Here is a 27,314-nt window from a genome sequence, read left to right on the forward strand (position 1 = left end):
GTGTGTGTGTGTGGCTGGGAAGGGGGTTGCAGAACTCAAAAGTCATTGTCTCCAGGCAGATGAGTAGGGTCTTCCTCCCCCACCCACCCCCGTTGCCTGTCTCTTCTTTCTTCTTTCCCTCCTCAATTGGTCAAACCCATGCAGTATCTCTCCAGGCCGAGCATACAATGATGTCTTCAACGCCTTCTCTTTGCCGACACAAGTTGGGTCCCAAGCCTGAGTGACAGGACAGCAGTGGCCTGCCACTGCTTGTCACTGAATCTCTAGATTGCATGCACAGAGCTGCATGTGCTAAACGCTCAACAAACATTTGAGGTAGGGATGAGCGAAGCGGCGAACCCATCGTCATTTTCTTGATGATACAATGGGGGTGAAAACGGACACTTTTTCTTTGGTCCATCCTCACAGAGTGAGTGAGGCAGAACTTGGGCATGGATTGAGAGTGTGCCTTCATCACATGCCCCCCACTCCCCTCACATACCACTTCCCAGGCTACAGGAACGTTCTTATATCTCATACATTTATTTTCAACTTTGGCTAATTTTCCTTGGACAGTCATATTGAGGATGAGCTGAGACTTTGCACACTCTAGCAGACTAAATAGAAGTTTTGTTTTTCTCTGATGTAAAAACCATCTGCAAGACGCCAGTCAGGCCTGGTTCGGTGGTAGTTCCACAAAATCATCAGGGTTCCAGACATCTTTCACCTTTCTTCTCTGCCATTCTCAGGGGTCCCCCCTCATCCTCATGCTCTCAGAATGGCTCCTAGGGCTCCAGCCATCATGACTGCATTTCAGGCAGGAGAAAAAGGATGAAGACAAAGAACAAAAGGCAAAGAGGCTGTACACAACCTGAATATGCCCCTCCCTACCCCAATTTTAAGATATTCCCAGACCTTCAACAAACAACTTTTGATCCTATTTCATGGGTCAGAACTTAGTCACAGGGCTACCATATTTCCACAAGATGATGAGAAATGCAGGTTTCTTTGTTTTAAACCAGATATGTTTCCACCTCCTCCAATAATACTGAGATCTTGTAGATAAAGAAAAAAGGGAGGTTAATAGTTATGAATATGATTATCTCCAATTTCAATTGAAGCACTTAATTGATGAACCTTGAGAATAAAGCCTGTCACCAACATACCTAAAATATATAACCCACTAAATTAAAACACATATGACAATAAAACCTTGGGGATTTTTGTCATGACTCAATTATATATGCAGTTTTAAACTAATTGGGTGATATTGCAGGGTATTTTTAAAAGGATAAATTGACTTATAAAAACAAAGTTAGAATAGAAAAAGGTTAAAAAATACATTGCACTTTGTTTCTAAGATTTATTACATTTCAGATGACTTCTTGTTAGAAAATTATTAAAGAAATCTGTAGTAGAATGTTATTAAAGAGTCACTATAACTTTGAATTCAGAACTTCATCCCGAAGGTGGAGTGATGTGGTGATGAGAGTACATTTAACTATTTGAAGAAGAAGGCTCTTCAAGTTTGTGTGTCAACAGCCCCATTTTTATTTTAAAAGTTGCGCTTATTGAAGTTCATCTCTGTCTATAATTTTAAAAGCCCTGAGATACGTTCTCCATTAGCCATCAGCTATTATTTAGACTTAGCATTTAAAAAAGAGCATAAAAGTCTATAAAACAGAATTTTAAACAATTCATACTTGCTTTTCTTTCAGCTAATCTGAGTGACTGACTTTTTTTGTGTGTACAGAGAATGCATTCTGATGACACATTGTATTTAAAACTCAAAAAGCATGCACTGAGTGCCTCCTCTGGGCTCTGGGAATAGAAAGTAGGCAAAGGAGGACCCTACCCTGGAAGAGCTGGCTGCAGTGTAGTCTGGAAAACAATGAATGGTAGGGCTCTGGAAATGGGTAGCATAGCACTGCATAGGAAGGTGCCATTCAGTATTCCACAAGCTTCCAGATGGCTGCCAGTAACTGCTTTCTTCCTAGGGAAAGAGTCCTCAGTGATTCTTTATGGTCCACATTGCTGTGTTTAATCTCCATGCCTGGGTGCTTTCCTGGTGTGCTGGCCAAAGCTGATAAAACCAGAAACTGGTGAATGAGTAGAAGGCAACCCTACATGGAGTCTCCTACCAAAACTCTGCAGCAAGGCTTCCCTGGTGGCGCAGTGGTTGAGAGTCTGCCTGCCGATGCAGGGGACACGGGTTCGTGCCCCGGTCCGGGAAGATCCCACATGCCGTGGAGCGGCTGGGCCCGTGAGCCATGGCCACTGGGCCTGTGCGTCCAGAGCCTGTGCTCCACAACGGGAGAGGCCACAATAGTGAGAGGCCTGCATATGGCAAAAAACAAACAAACAAACAAAAAAACTCTGCAGCAGCCCAAAGCTTCTCACTGGGAAGTTGTACGAGATGGTGGAGGATAGATGGTGATCAAGATATTAGTAGGTGGAGGAATAAGACAGTTTGAAATTAAAAGTCATATCCAGCTTCTAGCTCTGACCCTTACTAGCACATGCCTAGCCTAATGGACATATAACATCTGAAAAGCACCTTGGAAGAACCTGTACCTTTGGGAAAATTAATCTCTACTCTCAGATCCTTATCTGTACAACTGGTGATGATTTGTTGGAAGGATTTAATAATATCATATCATTACAGTGTGTATCTTGGTGTCTGGCTCATAGAAAGAGTGGAGTCAGGGATAACCTGCCTTAACCAGGAATGTTCATGGACGAAGAGAAGGTGGGTCACATGAACTCACGTGATGTCCAGTGATGCTGAATGACTCTCTGCTCTGGATCTGTACTGAGCCTGATGTATATTTCACCTTGAATGTGAGAGAATTCAGAAGGGATGAGTTGCTGATGAGGACATAAAAATATTTTCTATCTTGCTGCATACTGCTGTGAAATCTTGTAGCAAAATTCTATTTAATGATATTTTATATCAAAAAAGGAACACACAGATTAGTTTTAAACAAGTAAACTCATGTCAAATGGCCAGAAAATATAATAAAAAACTTATCACTGAAAAACATTACTGAGAAGTCTTTTACAACAATAAAGGTACATTGTAGAATAAGACTGTAATTGTCTTTAGTCTTTATGTACCAAATTATATATAATATTATTAGCATCAGTGTGCATATAATATATAATGATAATAGGATCAATATGCATAATATCTAAACTCCAAAAAACGCAGGAAAAAAATGAACAGAAACACAATAGCAATGGGAGTCTTAAGTAACCTCTAATAGCCTATCACAGACCTAGAACACAAAAATAACAAGTGATATAGACAATATTTAAAACATAATTGATAAAATTACCTAATATATATATATCAAACTTTATTCCATTCTACATAATGGTGAATACATTTATTTTTTCAGTGCCCATGGAGTGCCATTAACAAACATTGACTCTATATTAGGCTACAAACAATATCTCAATAAATTTCTTCCAAAATGTAGAACAGATGCAATCTCACTGAAATAGTGAAATATACTTGCAACTTTTAACAGATATGAAACTTAAAAAACTCTAGAAACTAACAATAAATAAAACAAATAATTGAAACTTTGAAAAAAAATCTCAATTTCCAGTACTGGCAGAGAAATTAAGTGATCATGCAAATCCTTACAGATAACAATACAAAAAATGAGTAAAATTTAAAAAAAACAACTGTTGAAAGACATGAGAAAGAATCTAAAAACAAATGGAAGCTAGTGAGGTTTAATTTCAAAAGGCTAAAAATGTAAGAGATAAACATTGTGAGTTTGTAGCTAGCTGGAGCAAGGATGCTGATCCACCGCAAGGCTAGGGCTATAAGAAATGGTGGCTGGACAAAACATAATTTTACTTCCAGAGAACAGAGTTCAGAGCTGGCTGGGGAAACAGCTGAACATTAAAAATGGAAATTATGGCAATACGAGAACCTGAGAAAGAATAAGACACAAATTCAGAGAATAAACTCCAAAACCATGACTGACGTTAATTATGCAGATATAAGAGAGACCCCATGAAAAGCAACTAGAGGACAGAGGAAAATAGATTCTTGAGAGATAAGCTAGGCAGAAACATATTAGTGATTTTAATGCTTTTATTAACAGCATACTTTCTATAACCTTGAGAAGATTGAGTGACAGAAAACTGAAGCTGAAAGGGCTTAAGGTATCGGAGTACAGAACTCAACTTCAGCAGAGCAGGTGAAAATTAGCAGATAGTTTCTAAAAGCAAGGAAAGCACGTAGAGTTTGACCCTCAACGCTGCTCAAATTCTTGGCTGACCACCACATTTCAGAAGCGTAGGGGCCAACCTATAAGAGGAGTAGAGGAAGCTATGAGACTAGGTAAGAGCAGCTGCCTACTATGAGGAAATAGAATGTTCAGCTTGAATCCAGACAAAAGCCCAATAATCCTCAGAAGAATGTGACAGAATCCAGAGTCATTAACGCACATAATTTACACTGTCCAGTCTTTAACTGAAAATGACTAGGCATGCAGAGAAACAGGAAAGTGTGATCCATACTCAGGAAGAAAAGCAGTCACTACAAATAGACTCCAAGTAGGAAAATTTATTGGATTTAGAAGGAAAAGACTTCAAGGCAGCTATTATAAATATGTTAAAAGAATGGAAAGAAAAACATTTAGGTAATTGGGGAAAATATGCTACTAATGAATGGATAGAGAATCTCAATAAGGAAATGAAAATTATAAAAATTTTGGAGCTAAATAGTTTGATACTGAAATAAAATTTTCCTAGCTGAGTGCAACAGCACTTTGAAGACAGAAGAATCAGTGAACCGGATCAACAAAACTAATCTGACAAAAGAAAAAGAGAATAAAATATTGAAGAAAAACAGAGATCTGTAGACAATATGAAGTGGCCCAATAGATGTGTAATTGGAATCCCGGGGAGGGGTGGAGGAAGAGAGGGAGAAACGGGCAGGAAAAAAAGGCTATTTGAAGAAATAAATTTGGTGGAAGACATTATTTTACAGATTCAAAGAGCTCAACAAGTTCCAAGAAGTATAAACCCAAAGAAAATTGCTCTTAAGTGTTCCATAGTCAAATTGTTGAAAGCCAAAGGTAAAAGGACAATCTTGAAAGCATCCAGAAACAAAAGCATGCATCACAGACAGAGGTGCAATGATAAGATTAATGGCTGACTTCTCATTCAAAATAATGGAAACTAGAAGACATTGGAACAATATATGCAAAGTGCTGAATTCTTTAAAAACTGCCAATAATTAAAATAAATAAATATATAAATCAAACCAAACAAAAACAAATGCGTAGGTACACAGAAAAGAGTAATGACTACCAGAGGAGAAGGGAGGAGGGGGAAAAACAAAATGGATAAAAGGGATCAAGGGTGTGATGACAGATGGAAACTAAAGCTTTGGTGGTGAGCACACTGTAGTATAGACAGAAGTCAAAATATAATATTGGACACATAAAACTTATATATAATGTTATAAATCAAGAAAAAAATAAGTAAAATTTTAAGAGAGGTTAATATCCAGTGAAGTTATCCTTCCCAAATGAAGAGAAGATAAAAACATTTTCAGGTAAACAAAAATTGAGAGACTTAATCAGCCACAGACATGTTGACAACAACAAGAACAAAAAATGGAAAAGAAAATTCTTCAGACTGAAGGGAAACAGCACAACTAACATTATCAGAGGAAGGAAGACTACCAGAAATGTAAAATATGTGGGCACATACAAAATATTATTTATATTTTTTTCTCTTAACTTTATTAAAAGATATATGACTTTTCAAAGTAATTATGGTAGCACTGTATTGATGGGTTTATAATACCTATAGATGTAGTATATAAGATATAGAAATCACTAAGATTGTGGATGGAGATAAACAGAACTATATTGCTTTAAGTTTCCTATATTTTACCTAAAGTAACTCAATATTAGCTCTAAGTAGTTTGATGTATGTTTAAGATGTGTATTGCAATCCTTAGAGCAACCACTAAAAATTATGCAAGGAGATATCTACAAAGCCACTAGATGAATTAAAAACAGAATATGAAAAGGTCTGATGAACACATACACGTACGCACACAAGGGAATGAAGAAGAGATGAAAAGCAGACAAACAAAAAACAAATAGCAGAATGGCAATCTTAGATGAAACATCAGTAATTAAATTAAAGGCAAGTGGATTGAACACCCTACCAAATGACAGGATAAAATTCATGAACTAACTATATACTGTTATAAGATATTTACTTTGAATACAAAAACAAATAGACTGAACATTGAAGACTTGATAAAGACATACCATGAAAATTTGAGACAGAATTGTCTACATTAATATCACACAAAATACCCTTAAAGACAAGGACTATTACTACAAAGAAGAACACTTTTTATATCATGGCAATATTAATTTACATTTTTTGCCAAGCAAAACTTTTTCTTGTGAAGTCAAATTTATCAATCTTTTTCCCTACCTATTGTAGATTTTGAGTTTCCCTCACTCAACCTATATAGACAAGTTCACTCTTATTTTCATCTAGCACTTAAAAGTTTTCATTCAAAAAAAATATTTAAGTCTCTGATCCATTTTCACAAGCACTGAAAAAGTAGAATAGTCATGAGAAATTTTTGCCTCAAAATCTACAAAAGGTCTTGATTTGGTGCAACTGAATTAAGCTGACACTTGTTAGTTAAGAATGATTGGATATGAAAGCAAAACTCTCCAAATATGTTCTCTTTTACGATCAAATGGGTGAGAAATTTCACAAGCCTGAACTAGCTCAGGCTCCTTAGAGCTTTCTTGTTAGGTTAAAGTCAGCAGGAAGCTGCTGGGGCATAGTTTGGGAATGGATCCTTTCTGGAAAAGACAGGGCTGTGACTTTTGTTTCCCAGCATGATCATGGTCATTGAGTCTCTCTTTGGTATTAGTAGCTTTCAGAGTGTCTCCCATAACTGTCCAGCGGGTGATGTGTGGCTCTATGCTAAGCCCAGCCCTAATGCATGAAGACAGGTCAGGTTTTACAGTAGCAATGAGACAGGCAGACACCCGTGGGGGGTGAGGAATCTCTACACAGGCTGTCTTGATTCCAAGGGGTTCCCATGTCTGGCTTTTCACAATTATAATTTATTAAAGGCATTAGTGGGATCCTGGTTAAGTTTCTCATTTTATAGAGAACTCACACTTCGTATTTTTGTCTTTTTAGAAAACATACTTTCAGGATTAGGATACACATATACATGTATACACAGACATTTTATCTATCTTCTATCTTTTCTGGCTCTTAGATCAAGATTTACTGCTGTGCTGTTTCTTTTGAAATACAAGTTGATCTGGAGATCCATAATTGTTATCAAATAACATGTATAGGGCTTCCCTGGTGGCTCAGTGGTTAACAATCCTCCTGCCAGTGCAGGGGACATGGGTTCGAGCCCTGGTCCGGGAAGATCCCACATGCTGTGGAGCAGCTAAGCCCATGTGCCACAACTGCTGATCCTGTACTCTAGAGCCCGTAAGCCACAACTACTGAGCCCGCATGCCACAACTACTGAAGCACACGTGCCTAGAGCCTGTGCTCCGCGACAGGAGAAGCCACCGCAATGAGAAGCCCGCGCACCGCAACGAAGAGTAGCCCCCGTTCGCCGCAACTAGAGAAAACCCGTGCACAGCAACAAAGACCCAGTGCAGCCAAAAATAATAAATAAAAATAAAATAAATAAATTAAAAAATAATAATATGTATAAATAGTATGCTTAAGTCCATATTTATGTATAATTTATGTATAAATAGTAATATATGTATAAATCATATGTATAAATCTCAGTTCCTGTGACATGCAAATGTTGGAGCATGTGAGGACCTTGCAGTCACAGGCACTAATTTAAATAGTTTTAATGTGATACAGACAGCAAGCTTGTGGAGAGAGAGATGTTCTTGGAATATCCTTCAGTTACGTGATACTTTAGCAGACTTGCAAACAGATGTGTACTCCAGCAACTAAACTGGAATCTGCTTTTCCTCATCTCTGGGAGGTGGGCCTCCCTTGGGGTGTGGTGGAAAGGGCCCAGAAATCAAAGTCTTGTGGCTGAGGCCAGAGTCCTTGTGTGGCTTCTTTGAGGCTAACTGCTCAGGCAGGGACCAGCTGCTTAGACTGTCAGCCTTGACTTCTGCATATGGAAGCTCATGATGAAATGATGTAAAGTTCTAAAGAAATGATACTGGGAATTCCCTGGCAGTCTAGTGGTTAGACTCCACACTTTCACTGCTGAAGGCACAGGTTCAAACCCTGGTTGGGGAACTAAGATCCCACAAGCTGCGTGGCATGGTCCAAAAAAAAATTAAAAATATAATAAATAAATGATACAAATGAACTTATTTACAAAACAGAAACAGACTCACAGACTTCAAAAACAAACTTATGGTTACCAAAGGGGACAGGTGAGGGGGTGCGTTAAATTAGGAGTTGGGGATGAACAGATACACACTATGATATAAAAATAGATAATCAACAAGGAACTACTGTATAGCACAGGGAATTCTGCTCAATACTCTGTAATGACCTATATGGGAAAAGACTCTGAAAAATAATGGATATATGTATATGTATAACTGAACCACTTTGCTGTACACCTGAAACTACCACAACATTGTAAATCAACTATACTGCAAGACAAAATAAAAATTAAATTAAAATTAAAAAAAGAAAATAACATACTTATCTTAAGGCTTGTTTGTGAGGCTCAGATGGATCATTTATGTATAATAGGCAAATTGGTCTCTTGATTGTGTGAGGACTCAATCACACTGTTTGGGTTCAAATCCCAGCTCTACACTTAGTTGCTGTGTCATTTGGGCAAGTTATTCAAACCTCTCTGTGCTTTAGTCTCCTCACGTATAAAGTAAAGATAGCAATAAGTCCTACTTCTTAGGTTGTAAGGGTTACATGAATTCATTGGTTAAAAAACAGAATAAAGTCTGGCACATAGTATGTTAGCTATTATTATTACAAAGAAAGACAATTTTAGAAATGTTCTGGAACTGCAGAATAAACAATTAGCATGTGTTGTGTCCCTACCAAGTACCAGGCACATTCCAGGTATTTTATGTATATTTCGTCATTCAATCCTCAAAGAATTGCCGTGAGGTGGTGTCTTTTACCGTGTGGGAACGGGAGACCCAGGGAGCTTATGAATTAAATGGTTTCCCTCCAGATAATCATGATGGTAAACGTAGAGCCAGTGTAAGAAGCCAATACCCAGGTTCTACGTACTCAACCATAACTTCTTCCAAAAGCGACCACTTCTGTGTAACCCCGTCTTCACTAGGCCAGCCCCCCTTGGTACCATAAGCACCCACCCCTTTGCCCTGGGGGTCAAGTCCTAACTGCCCAGAGGACTCAGCCCGTGCTTAGCCCTCCAGCCTCTTCTTATGCCTCCCCAAGGCTGGGCACCAGCCACGCTGATCTTTCATGTCCCTGAAACATCTCTTCTCTTGCTTCCAAGCCTTTGTGCTTTCCTGCTGCCCAGAACACGTTTATGTTCTTGTTCAGCGTTTTATTTAAACAAAAGTATATGTCACCGTGCAACACAGGCAAAAGGCTTGAAAAACAATCTCAGGGACCTAAATTTCTTTAGTTTGTTAGTGGGCTGTGCTGAAAATTGTCTCTCTCTGTAAGAGAAAATAGACAAGGACACAGAATGTTTATTACTCAGTGGACTAAACGCAGAAAGCTGCTTATCTGGCTAATCAGGTTGAAGCCATGGACTTAAGTAAGAATAGACTTGACTGTCCTTTGTTTTTTACCATTAATTAGAGATTCTCTTCTGTGTTCCTTGACATTCAATGTACGGAAGGAATGACTCCCGGAAATGTCAAATTATTTTACTACAGAGCCTGTTTTAATTTCTTAGGAATATAACCTTTCAAGCAAAGGCTTATGTTAACTCTGAAGTTGGTAAAACATGTTCTAGAAAAACAGTATGAAATCATTAAAGTGTTTGTTCCAGGATAACAGGATATATAGCAATAGTTCATAAAAGATGCCTGTGATTATTGGATTACATTGGAAGTAAACACACTTGGCTTTTATCTCTTCTCCCTTTGTTACTCTGAAAATGGGACTGTACCCTGGGAACTTGCTGGCGAGGAAAAAATGCACCCATCCCCAGCTACCTGTATTTAAAATGTCTCTGGAAGTTTCTGATGCAAACGTACCAGAATGCTGTCTTGCTTCCATCCCCTAAATACTGTGTCAGAACAGTTTTCTGAAGTTTCCAACTGTCACTCCCAGAATGTGAAGCTCTATCTGTGCCCGTCTGCTGATGGGTTGTAAAGAGCACCTCTCCCAGACAGCACAGCCCACGTGCCTTCAACTATGAATACTCATTCCTCAAGCAAATGTTTTCTGACCACCTACTGTGTGCCAGGCTGCATTCCTACCAGGGCTCCAGGCTTTGCAAGCCACACACAGTCTCTGTCACATGTTCTTCTTTGTTTTTTGTTTGTTTGTTTGGCTTTGTTTCTGACGCTCTAGAAACTTAAAAGCCATTCCTAGCTCAGGGCCATACAAAAACAGGCAGTGGACTGGATTTGGCCCCTGGTAATATTTCAAGGTGATATTGTGATGAAAAATGCAAACACAGCCCCACCCTCAAAGAGTGAAGAAGTGGTGAGTCATCTATGAGCAGAAGAAAGAGGGTTGTGAAAACAAAGACTCAAAAGGCCAAACCCAGAGAGGCTTCCTGGAGGAGGGACACAGCCTGGGCGGGGAGGATAGGGGTTGTGAGGATGACTGCGGTGGGCACGCTCGGAGGAGGACTGGGGCCGAAAAAGCTGTTTGTGCAAAGTTGGTGAGGCAGGAGAGAAAAGGGAAGAGTAAGACCCTGTTTGGCTGTACTCAATAGCCTGAGGGTGTCAGTGTGGCCTAAGGAGCCTTGTAGGGTGTTCAGCTGTGTGGGTTTAAAAGGAAGAAGGAGGGCTTCCCTGGTGGCGCAGTGGTTGAGAGTCCGCCTGCCGATGCAGGGGATATGGGTTCGTGTCCCAGTCCGGGAGGATCCCACATGCCGCGGAGGGGCTGGGCCCTTGAACCACGGCTGCTGAGCCTGCGTATCCGGAGCCTGTGCTCTGAAATGGGAGAGGCCACAGCAGTGAGAGGCCCGCGTACCGCAAAAAAAAAAAAAAAAAAAAAAAAGAAAAAAAAAGGAAGAAGGAGCTACTGAAAAGTGTGAAGCCAGGAGGCCAGGAGTCATCAGCCTAGGGCTGCAGAAGTGGGTGGATGGAGGGAGCCCCAGGGAATGTGGTCCAGAGGGAGGCGGTGGAGGAATGCAGGAGAGAGAGGATGGAGCGTGGACTGACCTTGGAGTCTGCCAGCCCCGCTTAGGCCAGTTAGAGGCCAGAGAGGATGACTAGGAGGTGAGCCTAAGCCCTCTCCTTCTAGGAGAATTGCTTGGAGAGTGGAGAGAGGGGCTTTGAGATCAGCCTGGGACCCTTCCCACAGCCCGTGGGACCTTCCAGACACGAATCAAACTTCCACGCTCCCCTATTGCCATAGTGATGGAAAGCGAGGTTCGGCTAACAGACAAAAAAGTGCCCAAACCCTTGTCCTGTGTTTCCTGAGAGTACATCAATGTGCCCCAAACCTGGGTCTTAGGGGCCTGAAGAGTAATCAGCTTACTCTGTCTACAGGGACTTCACTGTCCGGTTAGGGAGACAGATAGGCAATGTGACCACAACACAAGAAAGAACAAGACGCGGTTAGTCATTAGTTTTAGGAAGAAAGTGCTAGAGGAGATGGAATGATGGTTTGATGGGAAGGCAGCTTCCCAAAGGCCCTGGTGCTGGAAGCTGGAAAGGCTTATTTATTACTGCCTCTCCTAATGGAACGTTTCACAGTTTTCTGGATGTCTGTCTGGGGAAACCCACCTCAGCCACACTTTGAAGCACACGTTGGGAAGAGGAGCAATTGGTGGGGCAGAGAACCCACCTAATTTCAGTTGGCATCTTAGTCACCTTGATGCACTTGGCCACCTGTCCATCCGTTTGTGCCTAGTGAGTAAGGCAACTGTGCGAATGAATCTTCCCTTTCTTGTACCATCTCGTGCCAACAGCAGCTTCTGTCCTGAGTGCTGGAGGGAGTCGCTAAGAAGCCCAAGCCAGGGAGACAAGAGCTACTTGATGAGAATGACTCACATTCATTTGGGAGCGATGCTAATGATTCAAGGGAGAATAATGACAAATTTTCCTTTCTCTCAAACAAGGAACTTTGTGCCAAACTGGTTTTTGATGAGGTTGGAAAGATACTAAGAGGTCAATAACACACTTGTCCCAGTTTTGTGTTTCTATTGTGTAAAACTTTTAAAGAATCAGACAGATTTACAATGGATAAAAATGTGTAGACTTCTAGATCTTACTTTTTTTCAGTTATACATTTGTCGATGAAATGTGCAGAAACGTGCATATGATTCAGCTGAACCTTTGATGATGCTTTTCACAAATGTATTTTCCCCCAAATTATGGGATTCTCAATATGATGCTGAACTGGGGCATAGGAGAAGGACAAACTCAATACCCTTTCACATTCTACACTGATTAGACGACCACTTGTGGTCTTTCTGGAAAAACAAAGACCCTAACTAGAGAGACAAATTTTATGGCCAATGGGGACAACCAGATGCAGTGGGACCCTCTTGTAATTTCACCCTGTAGTCCCTGTAGGTGGTGGACCTGGGTTCTTACAGAAAACACTGTTTTCAGTTCCATTGTTAGAATGAATTACTCCTACTTATAAACTTCAGTGAGGTTGAAGCAGTGAGCCTGTGATCAGCAGAGGCTTCAGTTGGGAAGAGAGATGAAGGAGAGACATTCTGAACAATTTTTTTGGAGGCTTGTCTGATGGAGGAAAGTTGGGTTAGAGGAAAGAGACAAGCAAGCTTCAACCTGAAGGCCCCCTCCCCCAAATCCAACTCTAAACCTATCAGCTGCACATGACATCATCATTGGATTGGGCATCTGGGTACCTGCACCACTTCTGAGATAAGCAAAAGGATCAGGAAAGCTGGTTTCAGCCAGCAGAGCTGAATAGAGCTACCTTAAGTATTTCACATTACATTCAATTTAAAGAGGTTTTCGTAGTTATAGACTTTTTCATTTCCACTGTTTATTAATTTATCTGTAAGTTAAAACAGAGGATATTCTTCCGAGAAATGACATCGGGAGAAATAGTTTTTAAAATATATATATATATATATATATTTTGTGGTATGCGGGCCTCTCACTGTTGTGGCCTCTCCTGTTGCGGAGCACAGGTTCCAGACGCGCAGGCTCAGCGGCCATGGCTCATGGGCCCAGCCACTCCGCGGCATGTGGGATCTTCCCGGACCGGGGCACGAACCCGTGTCTCCTGCATCGGCAGGCGGACTCTCAACCACTGCACCACCAGGGAGGCCCTAAAAGTATTTTCATTTTTATTACATTTTATCCCTTCCAATTCAAGAGAACAATAAAACTAGATCATATATGTAATCTGGTCAGATTTTTCACTGTAAACTTGTAGAAGCTTTAAGTTCAATATTATGATTATTTTCAGTTAAATATCTGAAGCCAGTAGGAGGCATTTAGGAAAAAATTTTGCCTATCAAATATCACTTTTAGAAGCTGTGTTGCACCATCAGCTCTGAATTACTTCTGCTGATATTCATAAATCCAGCCCTCTGTTTTTATTAGAGCAGTTTCATCATTTACATTTATTATGATTACTTATGCATTTGGGCTAATTTCTACCATCTTATTTTGTGTTTACTCTTAACTATTTTTTCCCACTCGCCTTTCTATCCTCTGATAAATGTTGACAACTTTTTTCTGTAAAGGGCAGATGGTAAACATTTTAAGCTGTGTGGACCAAGGGTCAAAATTGAGCATATTTTGTGATACTTATATAACAAGAGAGAAAAAAGAGATTTCCACAAAATTTTTATTGATGACATTCAACTTATAACACATAATTACAATAGAACAAAATTGAGGACAAAAGCTAATAGTCTTAAACAAGTTTACTTTTTCTGGATATTTTCTGAGCACATTTCTTCAACTGCTGCTCTCAAACCTGATTTAATGAACACATCATGAATAAACAGTTTTTCTTACCCAGAACCTTACTTTGTCTGGTTGAAACTTCATTTTCATTTCTTAATTTTTGTGGAGAACTGCTGTGGTGAGATAGCTTGTTTAGAAAATAGACAGCTGTTTTCTAATTTTTCTGACCATCACTGTACTGAATGGAAAGGAAAGGCTTAGTCTGGTAATGGTGATAAAAGTGTATTCTTTAGCACATGTATGGTGTCATTGCCTGATAAACACAGTGCCTGGCCGTCTAACTGCATAACAGAATAATCCACCCTCTACTGTGTCTTAAAATTGCAACATGTGAAGTCCATATTTTTTCTTATTTTGATATAATGGGTATGCATTGGTAATATAAAAAAAGTCTTGGAACATCCACATACATGGTCCTTAAGATGCAAGGCTGTATCTGTCACTGGGATCTGCGGTGTGTGTAGCCATAAGAACCACGTTATTCTCTAATGCAGCTGTGGTCTCTGATGCAGCACTAAAGCAGCTGTGGACAGCACAGAACTGAATGTGCAGGCTGTGTTCAGTAAATCTATATTTAGAGGCGTTGAAATTTTAATTTCATGTAATTTTTACATGTCACGAAATATTCTTCTCTTATGTTCTCTTTAAACCATTAAACAATGTGAAATCACTCTTAGTTCGTGGGTCATACAGAGACAGTTGGTGGGCCAGATATGATCATTTGGAATTTCCTGGCTGTAATTTTTTGTGCCCTCTTTTCAATTTGGAGCCTATAGATTGTATTTCTGTTCATTTAAAGATTGCCCTTAATTTTTAAAATTATAGTACTGAATTCTATTTTATAATAAATAACAGTCGTGTTTCTATTTTTTAAAACCATACCCATTGAATTATGTTTTTTAATATAGTAAGGTCCAAAGTTAGTGATGTTTTGATGTTTCCATCCTGTGTCTGAGCTTTCCTGGGCATGGGACACAATGGGTTAACATCTCTAGAGCAGAATTTGAGGACAGAGAATGTGGTGTTTCTCTGCCGCTCACCGCCCCCCCCCCCATTAGTTACAGGAAAGGCAGTGCAGAAAGTAGGAAAACCAGTGACTTTGGAGTCAGACTAGTTTAGCTTTAATCCTTGGTCCCCACTGCCCTAGCCACCTTGGGTGAGTCACTTAACCTCTTTGAGACTAATTTTCTCGTTTGTAAAGCTAAATTAATCCCACCTTCCTTGCCTAGTGGCTTTTAGTAGAAGTCATGTCTTTAAAGCCCCTGCTGACAGTGAGCAGGCAGTACCAGGGCATCACCCTTGATGACCCAGGCCTGCCCAGTGCATCTTAGCAAGATTCCTTTCAACTGCAGGGATCTGTGTTCCTACAATCAAAACCCCAGCTCTGCAATTTTGTTCTCTCTTGACACTGTCACTTACTCTGTAGCATGTTTGAAGACTTTGATTCGACTATCTCTAAACTGAACATCTCCACAAAGCCCACAGCATCGTGTCTGGATTTATGAAAGCCTGTTCCAGTGGATGGTGAACAGGGCATGCATCCCAGCATCGGCTCTTGTCATTCTACACCCAGTTATGCTAAAAGTCTTTTTTACTGTGGATGCCCCAAAGGGAGCCATGGGGTTGCTGTATGAATGAGCCCAGGTGAAATCTGAGCCGGAGAGGGGTTCCTCCTGAGAGGTCAGAAGAATTCAGAAACATCCATCTTACTAGTTACTTGAAAATATGTGACTTTTTCCTTTCATAAATCTCATTTTAATTTTGTGCCTGCAATGAATGCATTAATATGATATGTGTACCAACAGACTTATACATTCAAACCCAGAAAATGAAGACACATTCCGGCCAGGGATGAAAAAATTCTTGCTAATGAAGAAATATTATTATTGTAGATTCTTATATATATTACGTTTCTTACATATCTTTTATGTATTATATATCCTAACTAGGGTATTGTAGAAAAACTAAAGCAATAATGAATGGAAAAAAAAGTTTAAGGGCAATATATCTTTTAAGAATTGCATTACAAATGAGTCTTTAAAAGTTTTCTTCTTTCCTTCCCTTATAATTTCTTTCTTACATTACATGTAAGTAGCATGCAAGGTTTAAGTAATATGTCAAATTCCTTTTAATTTTCCTCAATTAAAATATATGATGTGATTTATTCTTCTTAACAGAAATTTAAAAATAATAAATCAAACAAACCAAAGTAAATAAAGCAGCAAGGCCATCCTGTTCCACTCAGGATTCCAAAAGAACATAAAGAATTAAGCTCCAACTTTTCAAGAATCCTGAAACAGAAACCTTTCATTAAAGTATTAATTCTACTTACCCAAGAAAGTCCATCTTCCCCAAAACCGACCTGCCCTTAGGCTTCTAGGACTAAAGTGTTCCCAGCCCAGCAAAGCGAGGTCCAGTCAAAGGGCGTCGTTTGGTTCAGGTGCAGAAGTTAATGTTCCCCTTAGGCAGAGGCAAACCGCCAGTGCGTGCAGGAGTCAGGGGCAGCCGCAGGTGATGGATTGCTGAGACAGATCAGGGGCCCCGAGCCAGGCAGATACCTGAACACTTCTAGAAGATTCAGTCAAAATGATCAATTGTACACACACTCTGCCTCTCCCCGTCTTTTAGTCCAGGCCCTGTGGGAGGAACACCGAAGCATGACCCAATTCTTGTCCTTAAATTCTTCCTGCCTTCTTGGAAGCTGAGCCTCATTCTGGACAAGGATGTAGGTCTGGGGACAGCAGAGGTGACAGGGAAAGGTATTCTGGAAAAGGCCCAGGCATCACTGGCAAATAAACATGTATACATAGCTAACCTCTCATCAAGGTGTGGCCATGGAGGTGTCAGCCTGGATTCTCTGTGGCGTTGTTGGTATTTTTATGATTGCTTTCGCGTTCAAAGTGAGAAACTAGCCAGATCTTATTGGCCTCATTTCCCATCACGTCTCTGGCTTTTCCTACACGTAGCTCCACACTCTTCAGCACACAGCACTCCAGCACAGGGCACTCTGCCCGACAGTGGTCTCCAAGGCTGTGTCTCTTTCATGTTTGTATCTGCAGAGTCCAGCTGAAGCTCTGGCTCTATACATGGAGGAATCAGGCCTGTCATAGGAGACTAGGGGCCTATGAAGGGAGGGAGAGCGTATGGAAAGCTTAGGGTACAACTCTGCCCACTCACACTCTCATTCATTCCTTCATTCACCTGTTACCCCCCACCCCCACCCCTACAATATTGTGTCTACAGTATGCCTGGCACTGGGGATGTTCCTGTGAAATAAAGCAGGCGACTCCTCCCCACACAGACCCCAGGAGGGGATGGAGGTGGTGACAGGGCCTTCTGGGGGAGGCTGATGAGGCAGCCCATCCAGGAGCTGCAGGAGCAGATCAGAGGGGCACCTAACTTGGACTTGGATGCCGGGGAAGCATTCCTGAAAAGTGAGATCTCCCTCAGGCTTGAAGGATGAAGTGGGAGGCAAGGAAGCCAGGGGCGGGTGGTAGGTGGGTTCTTGCTGACACAGCTCTGAATTCTCTGTGGCCTCTAGGAAACAAGCCACTTAATCTGTCTGAGCCTCAAGTTCTGCATCAGTAAAATGGGGATAATAATCCTGCCTCCCTGGCTGGTTGTGGGGGCTTAGATGATGTCCATTAAGCATTTAACAGAGTCCTTGTCACCTTGATGTTCAGTCAGTGTCCGACGAATGAATGGGTGATTCTTGGGGGTAGAGAAAACGTCAAAGACTCATCAGTTCGGTTAGCTCCATGTTAAAGAAGGGATATAACTCTGATTTTTTTTTTTAGTGAAAATCTAATTTAATATACTATTCATTTACCCCCTGCAAACTGAATGAAACTAAGAATATTTCACATTCTTTGTGTCCAGTCCCTGATGGGAGTTTACCAAAGAGAGTAGTCAGTTTACTGCAGGTGCTGGGCAAGTAGCCTTGAGGAATGTTATTTAGCAAATTTTACCTTAGATTAAAAGGGAGAGAGTTCCCAAAACTTCAACAAATGGATGCAGGGATGCACCGAAGGACTCCATACCCAGGCACCTTGGGGAAAGGCCAGCTCTGGTCCCATGAGTCGCCATCTCTTGTGACCGTCAGTTAATAGATCTTCTAATAAGAGGACAGGCTGTATGTTAAAGCTCCTAAGTGATGCTGTGGAGAAGGGAGATCACACTTGTTCCAGGCCAGGGCAGTGTTCAACTCCTGGCCTAAATCACAATGAAGTTATAAAGCTGAGAAAGCAAACAAACACTTCCGAGTTTTCGGAGTGTAGGAAACACAGCAATGAGGTAACTGTGTGTTTACAAATGAGATGGCTTACGGACTTGATCATAAAGTCATCGTTTTGGAACCAAATAGCCACGGTCCAGCCTGTAACTGCTCCTTGATCTCTGCCTCTCCCACTAGGAGGAGGCTTTGGGAGGGCAGCAATGGCCCAGGGTATTCACTGCTGGGCTTAATACAAAGCCAGGTACAGAGTTGACACTCGAAAGATTTACTGAACACATCGCATTTTATTAAGATGTGTGACTCCACTCCTACTACATTCTACATTGGTTGCACATGTTCCTCTCCATCTGAAGTTAAATCCTGAATGCAAATGTGATACTCTTTTTCTTTTTTTTTTTTTTTGGCTGCTTTGGGTCTTTGTTGCTGCACGAGGGCTTTCTCTAGTTGTGGTGAGCAGGGGCTACTCTTCGTTGCGGTGCATGGGCTTCTCATTGCGGTGGCTTTTCTTGTTGCGGAGCACGGGCTCCAGTAGTTGTGGCCTGCGGGCTTTGGTAGTTGTGGCTCGCAGGCTCTAGAGTGCAGGCTCAGTAGTTGTGGTGCACAGGCTTAGCTGCTCTGCGGCATGTGGGATCTTCCTGGACCAGGGCTCGAACACGTGTCCCCTGCATTGGCAGGCAGATTCTTTTATTTTTGCGGTACGCGGGCCTCTCACTGCTGTGGCCTCTCCCATTGCGGAGCACAGGGTCTGGATGCGCAGGCTCAGCAGCCATGGCTCACGGGCCCAGCCGCTCCGCAGCATGTGGGATCCTCCCGGACCCGGGCACGAACCCATGTCCCCTGCATCAGTAGGCAGACTCTCAACCACTGCGCCACCAGGGAAGCCTGGCAGGCAGATTCTTAACCACTGAGCCACCAGGGAAGTCAGCAAATGTGATATTCTCACAGTATTGTTTGAAAACACTATGCCTTTGAGTATCATGGGTTTGTGCAGTCATCTATGGCTTTTTTCTTGAGGATCCTGGTCAAGACATGGCTCAATGATGTGTGTGTGTGTGTGTTTGCGTGCATGCACACGTGAGCAAACGGGTATGTACAAATGAAGGTGCATTTCTGAGTCTGAGCCATAGAAAGGTTGCGTGTCTATCAGGAGCCCTTTTAGTTCTCATTAGATGAGCTTCTGGAGATCGCTTAACCCTTTGACTCAGCTTTTCTATCTGCAAAGTCACAATGAACTTCAGTCTCCTGTTTCACTGAAGAGTTACAATAATTACTGTAAGGTTATTTCCCTGAATAAAAAATGCCACTTGATTACAATGGATACTCTCAGGAAATTAAAGATTAAAAGTTGAACATGAATAGCCCAAGGCGGCAGTGCCAAAATGCAAAACTTGCGTTCATCATAGGTGGACATACTCAGTGCTGAATCCACATGTGAAGTCCTACCTTGAAATCCAGTGCTCACTTTTTAAAACTCTATTTACTACCCTTAAAAAAATACTTTTAACAAATATTTGGGTTTTCATCACAAATGGTTCTTCTTTGCCTGGGACGCCTCTTCACCCCATGACTGTTTCCAGGGGAGGTAATATAATAATTTACTTTATTTTTATGCTCTTTGGTTTTTCAGTCACCTGAAAATTTCCACTATTATTTGGCAATGGAAAAAATTCCTAAAAACCTGGTATCCTGACAACTTTGTCTTTCTCTTCTGAAGTTGGAAACACATCATTTCTATACTTGAAACTATTCAGTGCCACTGAAATTGATTCAAATGAAGAGTTGAGTATTTCAGTGACACTCCATCATGTGCTTACAACATCTTACCAAGGCACTTCTTTTGTAAAGGCTTGCAATTAGTTTTAAAACAACTTGGAATTTTCCTCAAGAGAAAAGCCATAGCTTACAGCACTTACCCTTGATATGCAAAAGCACAACATTTTGCTATTTCAAAGACCAAAAAGACAGAGAGGTGGAGATGGGACTTTGAGCCCTGGAGAGAGGATTCTTCTGGGCTCCTGGCAGCAGTTCCTCCATCTGACCAAAAGGAGCTGGTCCTTCAGTTGCTCATGTGCAGGCTGTTCTAGAAACTGAGGTCAAATTCACCGAGTCCTGGCCCAAAGAAGATATTTAATTATAAACCGATAACAGGCTTCTTTGTTCTTTTAGCTTATTTTGATTTCAGCAGTTTCTTTCCTCTGGGAAAATATATCTTTGGGCTAATGTTCTGAAGCTGACTGCCCCAGGGCCCAGAAACTGCTTTTGGTCTCTCCTCTTCCCTGCCCCTGCATTATAAAAATACATCCAGACACACAGACTGTCACGGAGAAGGGATGTTTTCTGATTTCCAAATGCCCTGCACTGCCAGAATTACTTTAAACTCTACTTTTCTCATGAAGCTTCCATCTATTTGGTTATACCATTACCAGTTAATGGTATAAAGTATGAATGGATGAACCATTTTTAAGTATCAAAAATTGATTTTTAGTCAAACAAACTAAAGGTTGAAAGATCTTTTTGAAACTTCCCCCCCTCTATTTTGTCAGAAAAGCCATTGTTGGAAGATTAAAAAAAGCAGCTTCATACCAATTTCTAGCAGTCATGCAGCTACGATACACAATGTTTATATACATATTTATCAGCCAATTTTCTGAAAGCTCTATTAAAAGTGTACCTTGTACTTTCCCAATGTTGTCAAACTTATTTTTAAAAATTACTTTACTCCAAGTTTCCTGCAGATGCAGAGTCTAAACTGAAAATGTTGGAAATAGTGGTGGATTCTTCACATGTATAGAACAGCAAGTGGATTCAAGTTACAGTATGTTGGTGTTTATTGTTTTAGCATTTGTTGTTTATTAAATGGGCCTGAGAGAAAATTCTTTCTTTTCGTAAGGTGATGATTTTCTTTCTCTGGTTTTCTTAAATTGTATTACATTTGGGGAGTGTTTTCCCCAAAAATTTTGGGTTGGTTTTAAGTCTGGCTGGGCAACACAGTATCACAACAGAGCTAGGACGCTGCTCGCCTTCCCACAGCCTGGCAGCAGAGAGAGGCGATGCTGAGTAGTTTGCAACTTTGTGCCTCACGACCCAGGCTCCCAATTCACCGCGACTCTTGGCTTGTTCTAGCCATGACCGAAGCCCTTCCGCTTCCTCTAAAACTCGCGCCCTGGAGGCACCTGCTCCGCTGGGCTCGCCAAATCCCCTGCCCTCCTCCAAGTTCGCACGGTCCTCTCCCTGCTCTCCCCCAGGGAAGACGCCTCTCCTGCGCGCCCCCAGCGCAGGGAAGGTTGGTGCGGGGCGACGGCCGCTCCAGGAGGAACCAAATGATCCCCGAGCCCCCGCCGCCAGAAGCTCGGGGAGGTCCAGAAGCCAAAATGTTTCCTCCCAGTGGCTGTTGACTCCAAAGATAACCTTCTGGGTAAATGTTATACAAATTGGGGAGGGGGGGTTTACATTTGCACAGAAGGCAGCCGCTCCGCGCAAGGAGTGGGGGACTCTGGGGACCAACTTGGGGGATGAGGGGTACGAAGGGAGAGGAAAACAAGAGTGGTTTCTCCGGCGTGTGAGTGTGGCTGGGTGGCAAACCTAAACCCACCCTGAGACTCCAGCGCGCTCGGCACGGCTCTGGTGGCCCCCGGAGGCGCCTGCTGCTACCACAGGGTCAGGGAGGCAGGCGCTGAGTGGTAGGGAAGGAGCTGGTGTCCCCAGGGCCGCTCATCCGCAGCCCTCCTCCCATCCAGCCCTCCGGAAGTCCCTCGTACGCGCGTCAGGTCCCGACCGTCCCAGGTGCCCCTCGCTGGCTGCACACTCCCCCCGACGGTGGGTGGAAGCCGGCCGGCTCCCCGGGGCTGCTCCGGAACCCCGAAGGCCTCCCTGGAGCGCCAAGGAAAGGCCCTGTGCGCCGGGTGAGCCAGGCTGGGAAGGAGGAGAAAATCCGCCCCACAGGGGCCCGGGCGTCCCCACTAGCACGTATGACAAGGCTCTTTGGGGTGCGCCAGGTTCCCTCAGAAAAGCTGGGGTGAGCGCCAGCCTGTGGCCCCTTTAAGGCGGAACCCCCTGGGAGCGTGGGTTCGAGGTCCAGGTCAACTGGAAGCACAGGCGGAGTGGGGAGCGCCCGCTCACCCCACCTGGATGGTCGCCTGGGTGAGGGGTGCACGACAGGCTGGCTCGGTTCCCTGCATCCCGCCCCGGCGCCCTGCGCTCCCTGCGCTGCCCTGACCCCTGCGGAGCGAACACTTGGGGCTGAGCTCATCGCCTGTGGACCCCGCACGCGGGACAATCCCCGGCCTCCCTTCAAACTTCGGTCCGTTCCCGACTGTAGACGAAGTGACCGACGCGGAAGCCGGTGGCCGCCGTCTGATGGCCAGCGGTGAAGCCGAGCGCGGGGCCGGGGGCCTGCGTACCGTGGGCAGCGACCGTCGTGGATCTCCCGAAAGAAAAGTCGCCCGCCAGGCCCCCGGGAAAGGTACCGAGGCCTCCAGCCAGGGCGCCCATGGCCGAGGCGAAACTGGAGAAGCAGGCGGCTGCCTCGGGCGCGGGAGGGGACGACGAGAGCCGCAGGTCCGGGGAGGCGGTGCCCAGGGGCTCCAGCTCGGGCGCCTCGGTTCCTCCCGGGCTCCGGGCACCCGAGGGTGCGGCCGCGCTCGCCTCCCCCCTCCTCTTCCTCTTCCTTCGGAAGTTCCCGTTGTCGAACATCTTCTCACAGTTTGGGTCCAGGGTCCAGTAATTGCCTTTACCTGCGGAAGAAGAAAGGGCCCAGATCAGAAAATCCGGTATTTGACCGAGATGATGGGAGAACGTGAGAAATGGAGGTCAGCTTCACAGAGACCACCCCACCGGCGCCTCCGTGAGCCCTCACGCCCACCCCAAACCTTGAAGGGGGCGCGCTGTACCGGACCAGGCCTCCACAGTCAGACTCGGAAGAATGTGGGCATCCCAGAAAGACCGGGGAAGGGCGACCCCCAGGAAATACAGAGCCTCGCTAAGGTCAAGGCCAGAGAGAAGACCTATGAGGTGCAGAGCCGGACGGGCTCTCCCTTGGCACTCGCTTTGCCAATGGAGTGGAGCCCACCATGCCAGGCCTCTCTGCAGGCTCCAAGGCCTCCCAAAGCGGCATCTGATTTGTCTTAGTCTTCCAGGTAGGTGGCCACCGTCTTTCCCATTTTACAGCAAAGGACACAGGCCCAGAGAAGTCACTCCAAAGGTCCCCCGGCAGGCTAGCTCTCCTGCTTCTTCCTTAGCGGGAGCGCGCGAGAATCAGAGACTCCTGTTGCCCTAGATCTCGGGTCAGGGCCGCGGGCTCTGCTGGCGTCCTCGAGCCGTCTGCGGCCAAGTATGTGTCTCTTCCCCACCCTCCTCCCGCCTCGGCACCCTCAGCTATGCAGAGAGGACCGGGCTGTCCAAGGCCGCCCCGTCCCTAGAGTGCCAGCAGGCCAGCTGCGGGGATCCGCGGAGTCCTGGACGGGGCGCGGCGGTGAGCTTCTGTTACCTGGGTCGTCCTCGTCGCGGGGCACCTTCTTGAAGCAGTCGTTGAGCGACAGGTTGTGGCGGATGGAGTTCTGCCAACCCGCCTTGCTGCGCTTGTAGAAGGGGAAGTTGCCGGCCACGTACTGGTAGATCTGGCTGAGCGTCAGCCTGCGCAGCGGCGCGCTCTGAATGGCCATGGCGATGAGCGCCGAGTACGAGTAGGGCGGCCGCACCAGCCTCAGCAGCTCCTGTTGGCCAGACAGGCTCAGCCACGCGAGGTCGGCGCCCGCCAGGCCGCCCGGGGCCCCGAGGAGCGGGCCAGGGGCCCCGTAGGGGGACGCGGGCGCGGGGCCCGGCGCGTAGGGCGCGGAGCTGAGAGCGGGCGCGTTCAGCCACAGGCGCGGGCCACCACAGCCCGCCGCGCCCAGGTCGCCACGCGCGTAGCCCGCGGGGTGCGCGGCCGCCCGTGCCTGGCCGTGCGGGGCCGCGCAGGGCCCCGAGCCGTCGCGGTAAGCGGCCATGGCCAGGCGCTCCCGGGCCTGGGCGGGTGGCTCCGAGCCGAAGCTCATGGGCGCCCCATCCAGCGCGGCCGCCAGCAGCTCCCAGTGCGGCCCGCCGGGCCCCGCCCTCCGCCCTTTAAATGCCGTCGGGGCCTGAGCCACAGGTGCGTGTCGGCGGCGAGGCCCCTCCCCGACAGTTTTGGAGGAGTGTTGTCTCCATCCCCGCCCCGGGGTCAGCTTTCCGCCCCGCCCAGGTCCCGAGGCGCTCTCAAGGAGCCGCTCCAGTAATTCCCAGACCCTGTGCTGTCTGCGCCACCTCGAGCCAGAATCTTTGCCACTGTCACCCTGGGTCCCCGGGGATCTCGCCGATCCCAGCCTCGTCAGGCCTTCAGGGCCCCGCAGCCCTGGCTACCCTGCACCCTGCGGCAGGTACCACGTCTCGCGCAGGCCCCCAAGATTTCGGAGTGGGATCCCCGCCCAGCGCGAGGCCCCCTTGCTCGTCCACCGGGGACTCGCTGTGGTTTTCGGGACACCGAGTGAGCAGCGAAGGGCCAGTGTGCTTGGCGGAGAAGGCGAGGGGCCCGGGCAGGGCCTGGCCGGATGCGGACGGTGGCGCTGGAGTCGTCGGGAGCCCCCGCGATAAGCTCGAAGGCAGACCGGACCCCTGTAAGCGCGGAGACGCTGGAAACTCGGGACGCCCCAGTCATCCAGGGAGCCCGAGACCCCGCCTGCCCAGTCCGCGCGCAGTGGCCTCGGGCACAAGGCGCGGTGGGTGGCAAAACCCTCTGCTGGGTTTCCCTGGACGCCGTGAAAACAAGGACGTCCCTCCGGCGCGCCCGCCGCCACCACCCGGCGGGCCCTGGCTCCCCCGGCCTGGGGCCGCGCCCGAGGCTCACGCGCGGAGCCGGGAAGAGCAGCGCCTCCCTGACTCCGAGCCGGGGCCCCTCGCCCTCGCACGGAGAAGGGGTGATCAGGGTTCAGAGATGAGGAGACGGGCCCCGACGTTCCGCGCCCCCGGGGTTGGCACCCTTCTGGTAGAAATCGGTCTCGCCCTGGGACCTTCCCAGTACCCCGGGGCTGTGCAGGGTCCAAGCCAATACATCCAATTCCTTTAAAAATCAAACGTTCCAACCCACCGGTCCCACGCCGCCCCCTCCCCGCACTCTTGGAGGTGGGGAGGAGGCAGGAGGGGGCGCGTGGGAGGGGCTAAGGATTAGACGGAGTGAAAGCCCTGGGCTCTGGAAATAAGGGGCCCAGCTGGAGTCAGCCGTGAACGTCGGTGTGGTCTTAGGCCTCTCAGGTTGTGATTTCGAATTTCATGTAAAACAACCAATGTGTGGATCTATTTAACAAGTAGCAGAAGGGAGGGTCCCTCTGTTGCCACGTGGGCCTCTCCTCTTAGAAGTAACAGCCCCCCTGGGAAGTGGTCTTCGAACTACAGGCAGTTCTGGGGGTTTGTTTGCGCTCAGAGAGGGTAGAGAGGGACCCTGGTCTCTCAGACGACGTCAGGAAAGAAACCACCAGAACTGGTTCATCGAAGTTAGCTTCGCAGCCGGTGGTACCGGCCCTCCCCTCTCCCCCTTTCCCAAAGATTTCCAGTTGATGTCAAAAGCTTGTGGGTTGTGAGGACCCCAGGACCTTTCAGAACTCCCCCCCCCACCGTCCCCCATCACTGCAGGGATAGTTCTGGGGGGAAAGGGGACAGTAGTACTTGGGATGGGAAGCACGTCCCTGATTTTTCTTGCTTCTATCAAGAACAGCAGCCATTGTGTCCACCTAGAGGGGTGGGATAGGGAGGGTGGGAGAGAGATGCAAGAGGGAGGAGATACGGGGATGTAGGTATATGTATAGATGATTCACTTTGTTATACGGCAGAAACTAACACACCACTGTAAAGCAATTATACTCCAATAAAGATGTTAAAAAAACAGCAGCCAGAACCATTGGCCTGTCAGTTTAGAGATTTTCAGTACATCCTCACAATTTTAAACACACACTATCTCTGTAGATATGACAAGCTTTTTGGTGATGGCGTCTTAAAGACAGTGCCTTTCCATCAGCAAATATGATTGCAGGCATGACTTGGATGGGTTCATTACCAGCAAACTGGGTATCAGCCCCCCCCACACCCCCTCCCCTCCCCTGTCCATAGTAGCCATACTTAGTTTGCTGAGAGTCAGCAGTTTTCCACACCTGACACTTTGAAATGGCTCCTGGTTAGGGGGCAGCTTTCCAGAAACCACCCTTCATGAGGATGGGACATCACAGAAGCCACACAGCTCTGCCTGAACCCGAACTATGGGGGTGATGGAGAAAGAGTGTGATGGGAGACACAGCCGGGTGGGCAGACTTACCAGCCAGGCCTGAATCCACAAAGACCTGGCCCCACCTTCCCTTTGTTCCAGCAGCTGCTGTGTGACCTGCAGAGGCCCCTGGAAGAAACCTGCTGCTCCTTGTGGGGGGTTTGATTGCCCAAGGCTTCAAATGTAGGAAAACTTGTCTTGGTGGAGTGACACAATGATATGGAGGAAGAATCGATTTTATCTGCACTTACCTGTACTGCATCGTAATAAAATCAAAGGTATTGAATTCTAAAGGACAGCCTGGGTCATCTCCTGCGATGTAAAAGAATAAACACAGACGGAGTCCTTTCCAAATTCCTTTTAATTTTAACAGCCTTTCTTCCTGTTAATATTGTAACTCTTTACTACTTGTGAGTTTCAGGACTTCTAAGAAAATCAGATGAACCTTCCTGAAATTTCCTTCAGTTTCACCTTATAGAAGTCATTACAACTTGTGCTGGGCAGGAATGTCCATATTTTAATCGTCCTTCCTTGCTTTCTGAGCACAGTGTGCATCTTCTTATCTACTGTCATAATCTCCTTATTTTTCAACAGATTGGACTCATTAAATGAGTATCAGGTCATGGAGCACAGTCATTTGGGGGAAAAATGTTTGAACGTTTGAGTCAGTCTTGGATGGAATTCTGCTGAGAATTTTCCAAGAGGAAAAAAGAAACCAACCCCTCCCCCTGCCAAAACA

At 45.5% G+C, this 27,314-nt stretch overlaps 1 protein-coding gene across 1 annotated transcript; it reads right to left on the reverse strand.

Annotated features, from left to right (window-relative positions):
• Positions 1–22,599: 22,599 nt before the first annotated feature.
• On the reverse strand, positions 22,600–24,341 carry FOXI2 (forkhead box I2; the record flags this gene model as incomplete). The annotated part of the gene is made up of 2 exons (XM_081235104.1): positions 22,600–23,042; positions 23,795–24,341. 2 exons carry the CDS (start codon positions 24,339–24,341, stop codon positions 22,600–22,602), a joined length of 990 nt encoding a protein of 329 aa, XP_081091230.1.
• Positions 24,342–27,314: the final 2,973 nt, after the last annotated feature.

Source organism: Mesoplodon bidens (genome assembly GCF_964165515.1).
Source record: "Mesoplodon bidens genome assembly, chromosome: 1".
Lineage (NCBI taxonomy): Eukaryota > Metazoa > Chordata > Mammalia > Artiodactyla > Ziphiidae > Mesoplodon > Mesoplodon bidens.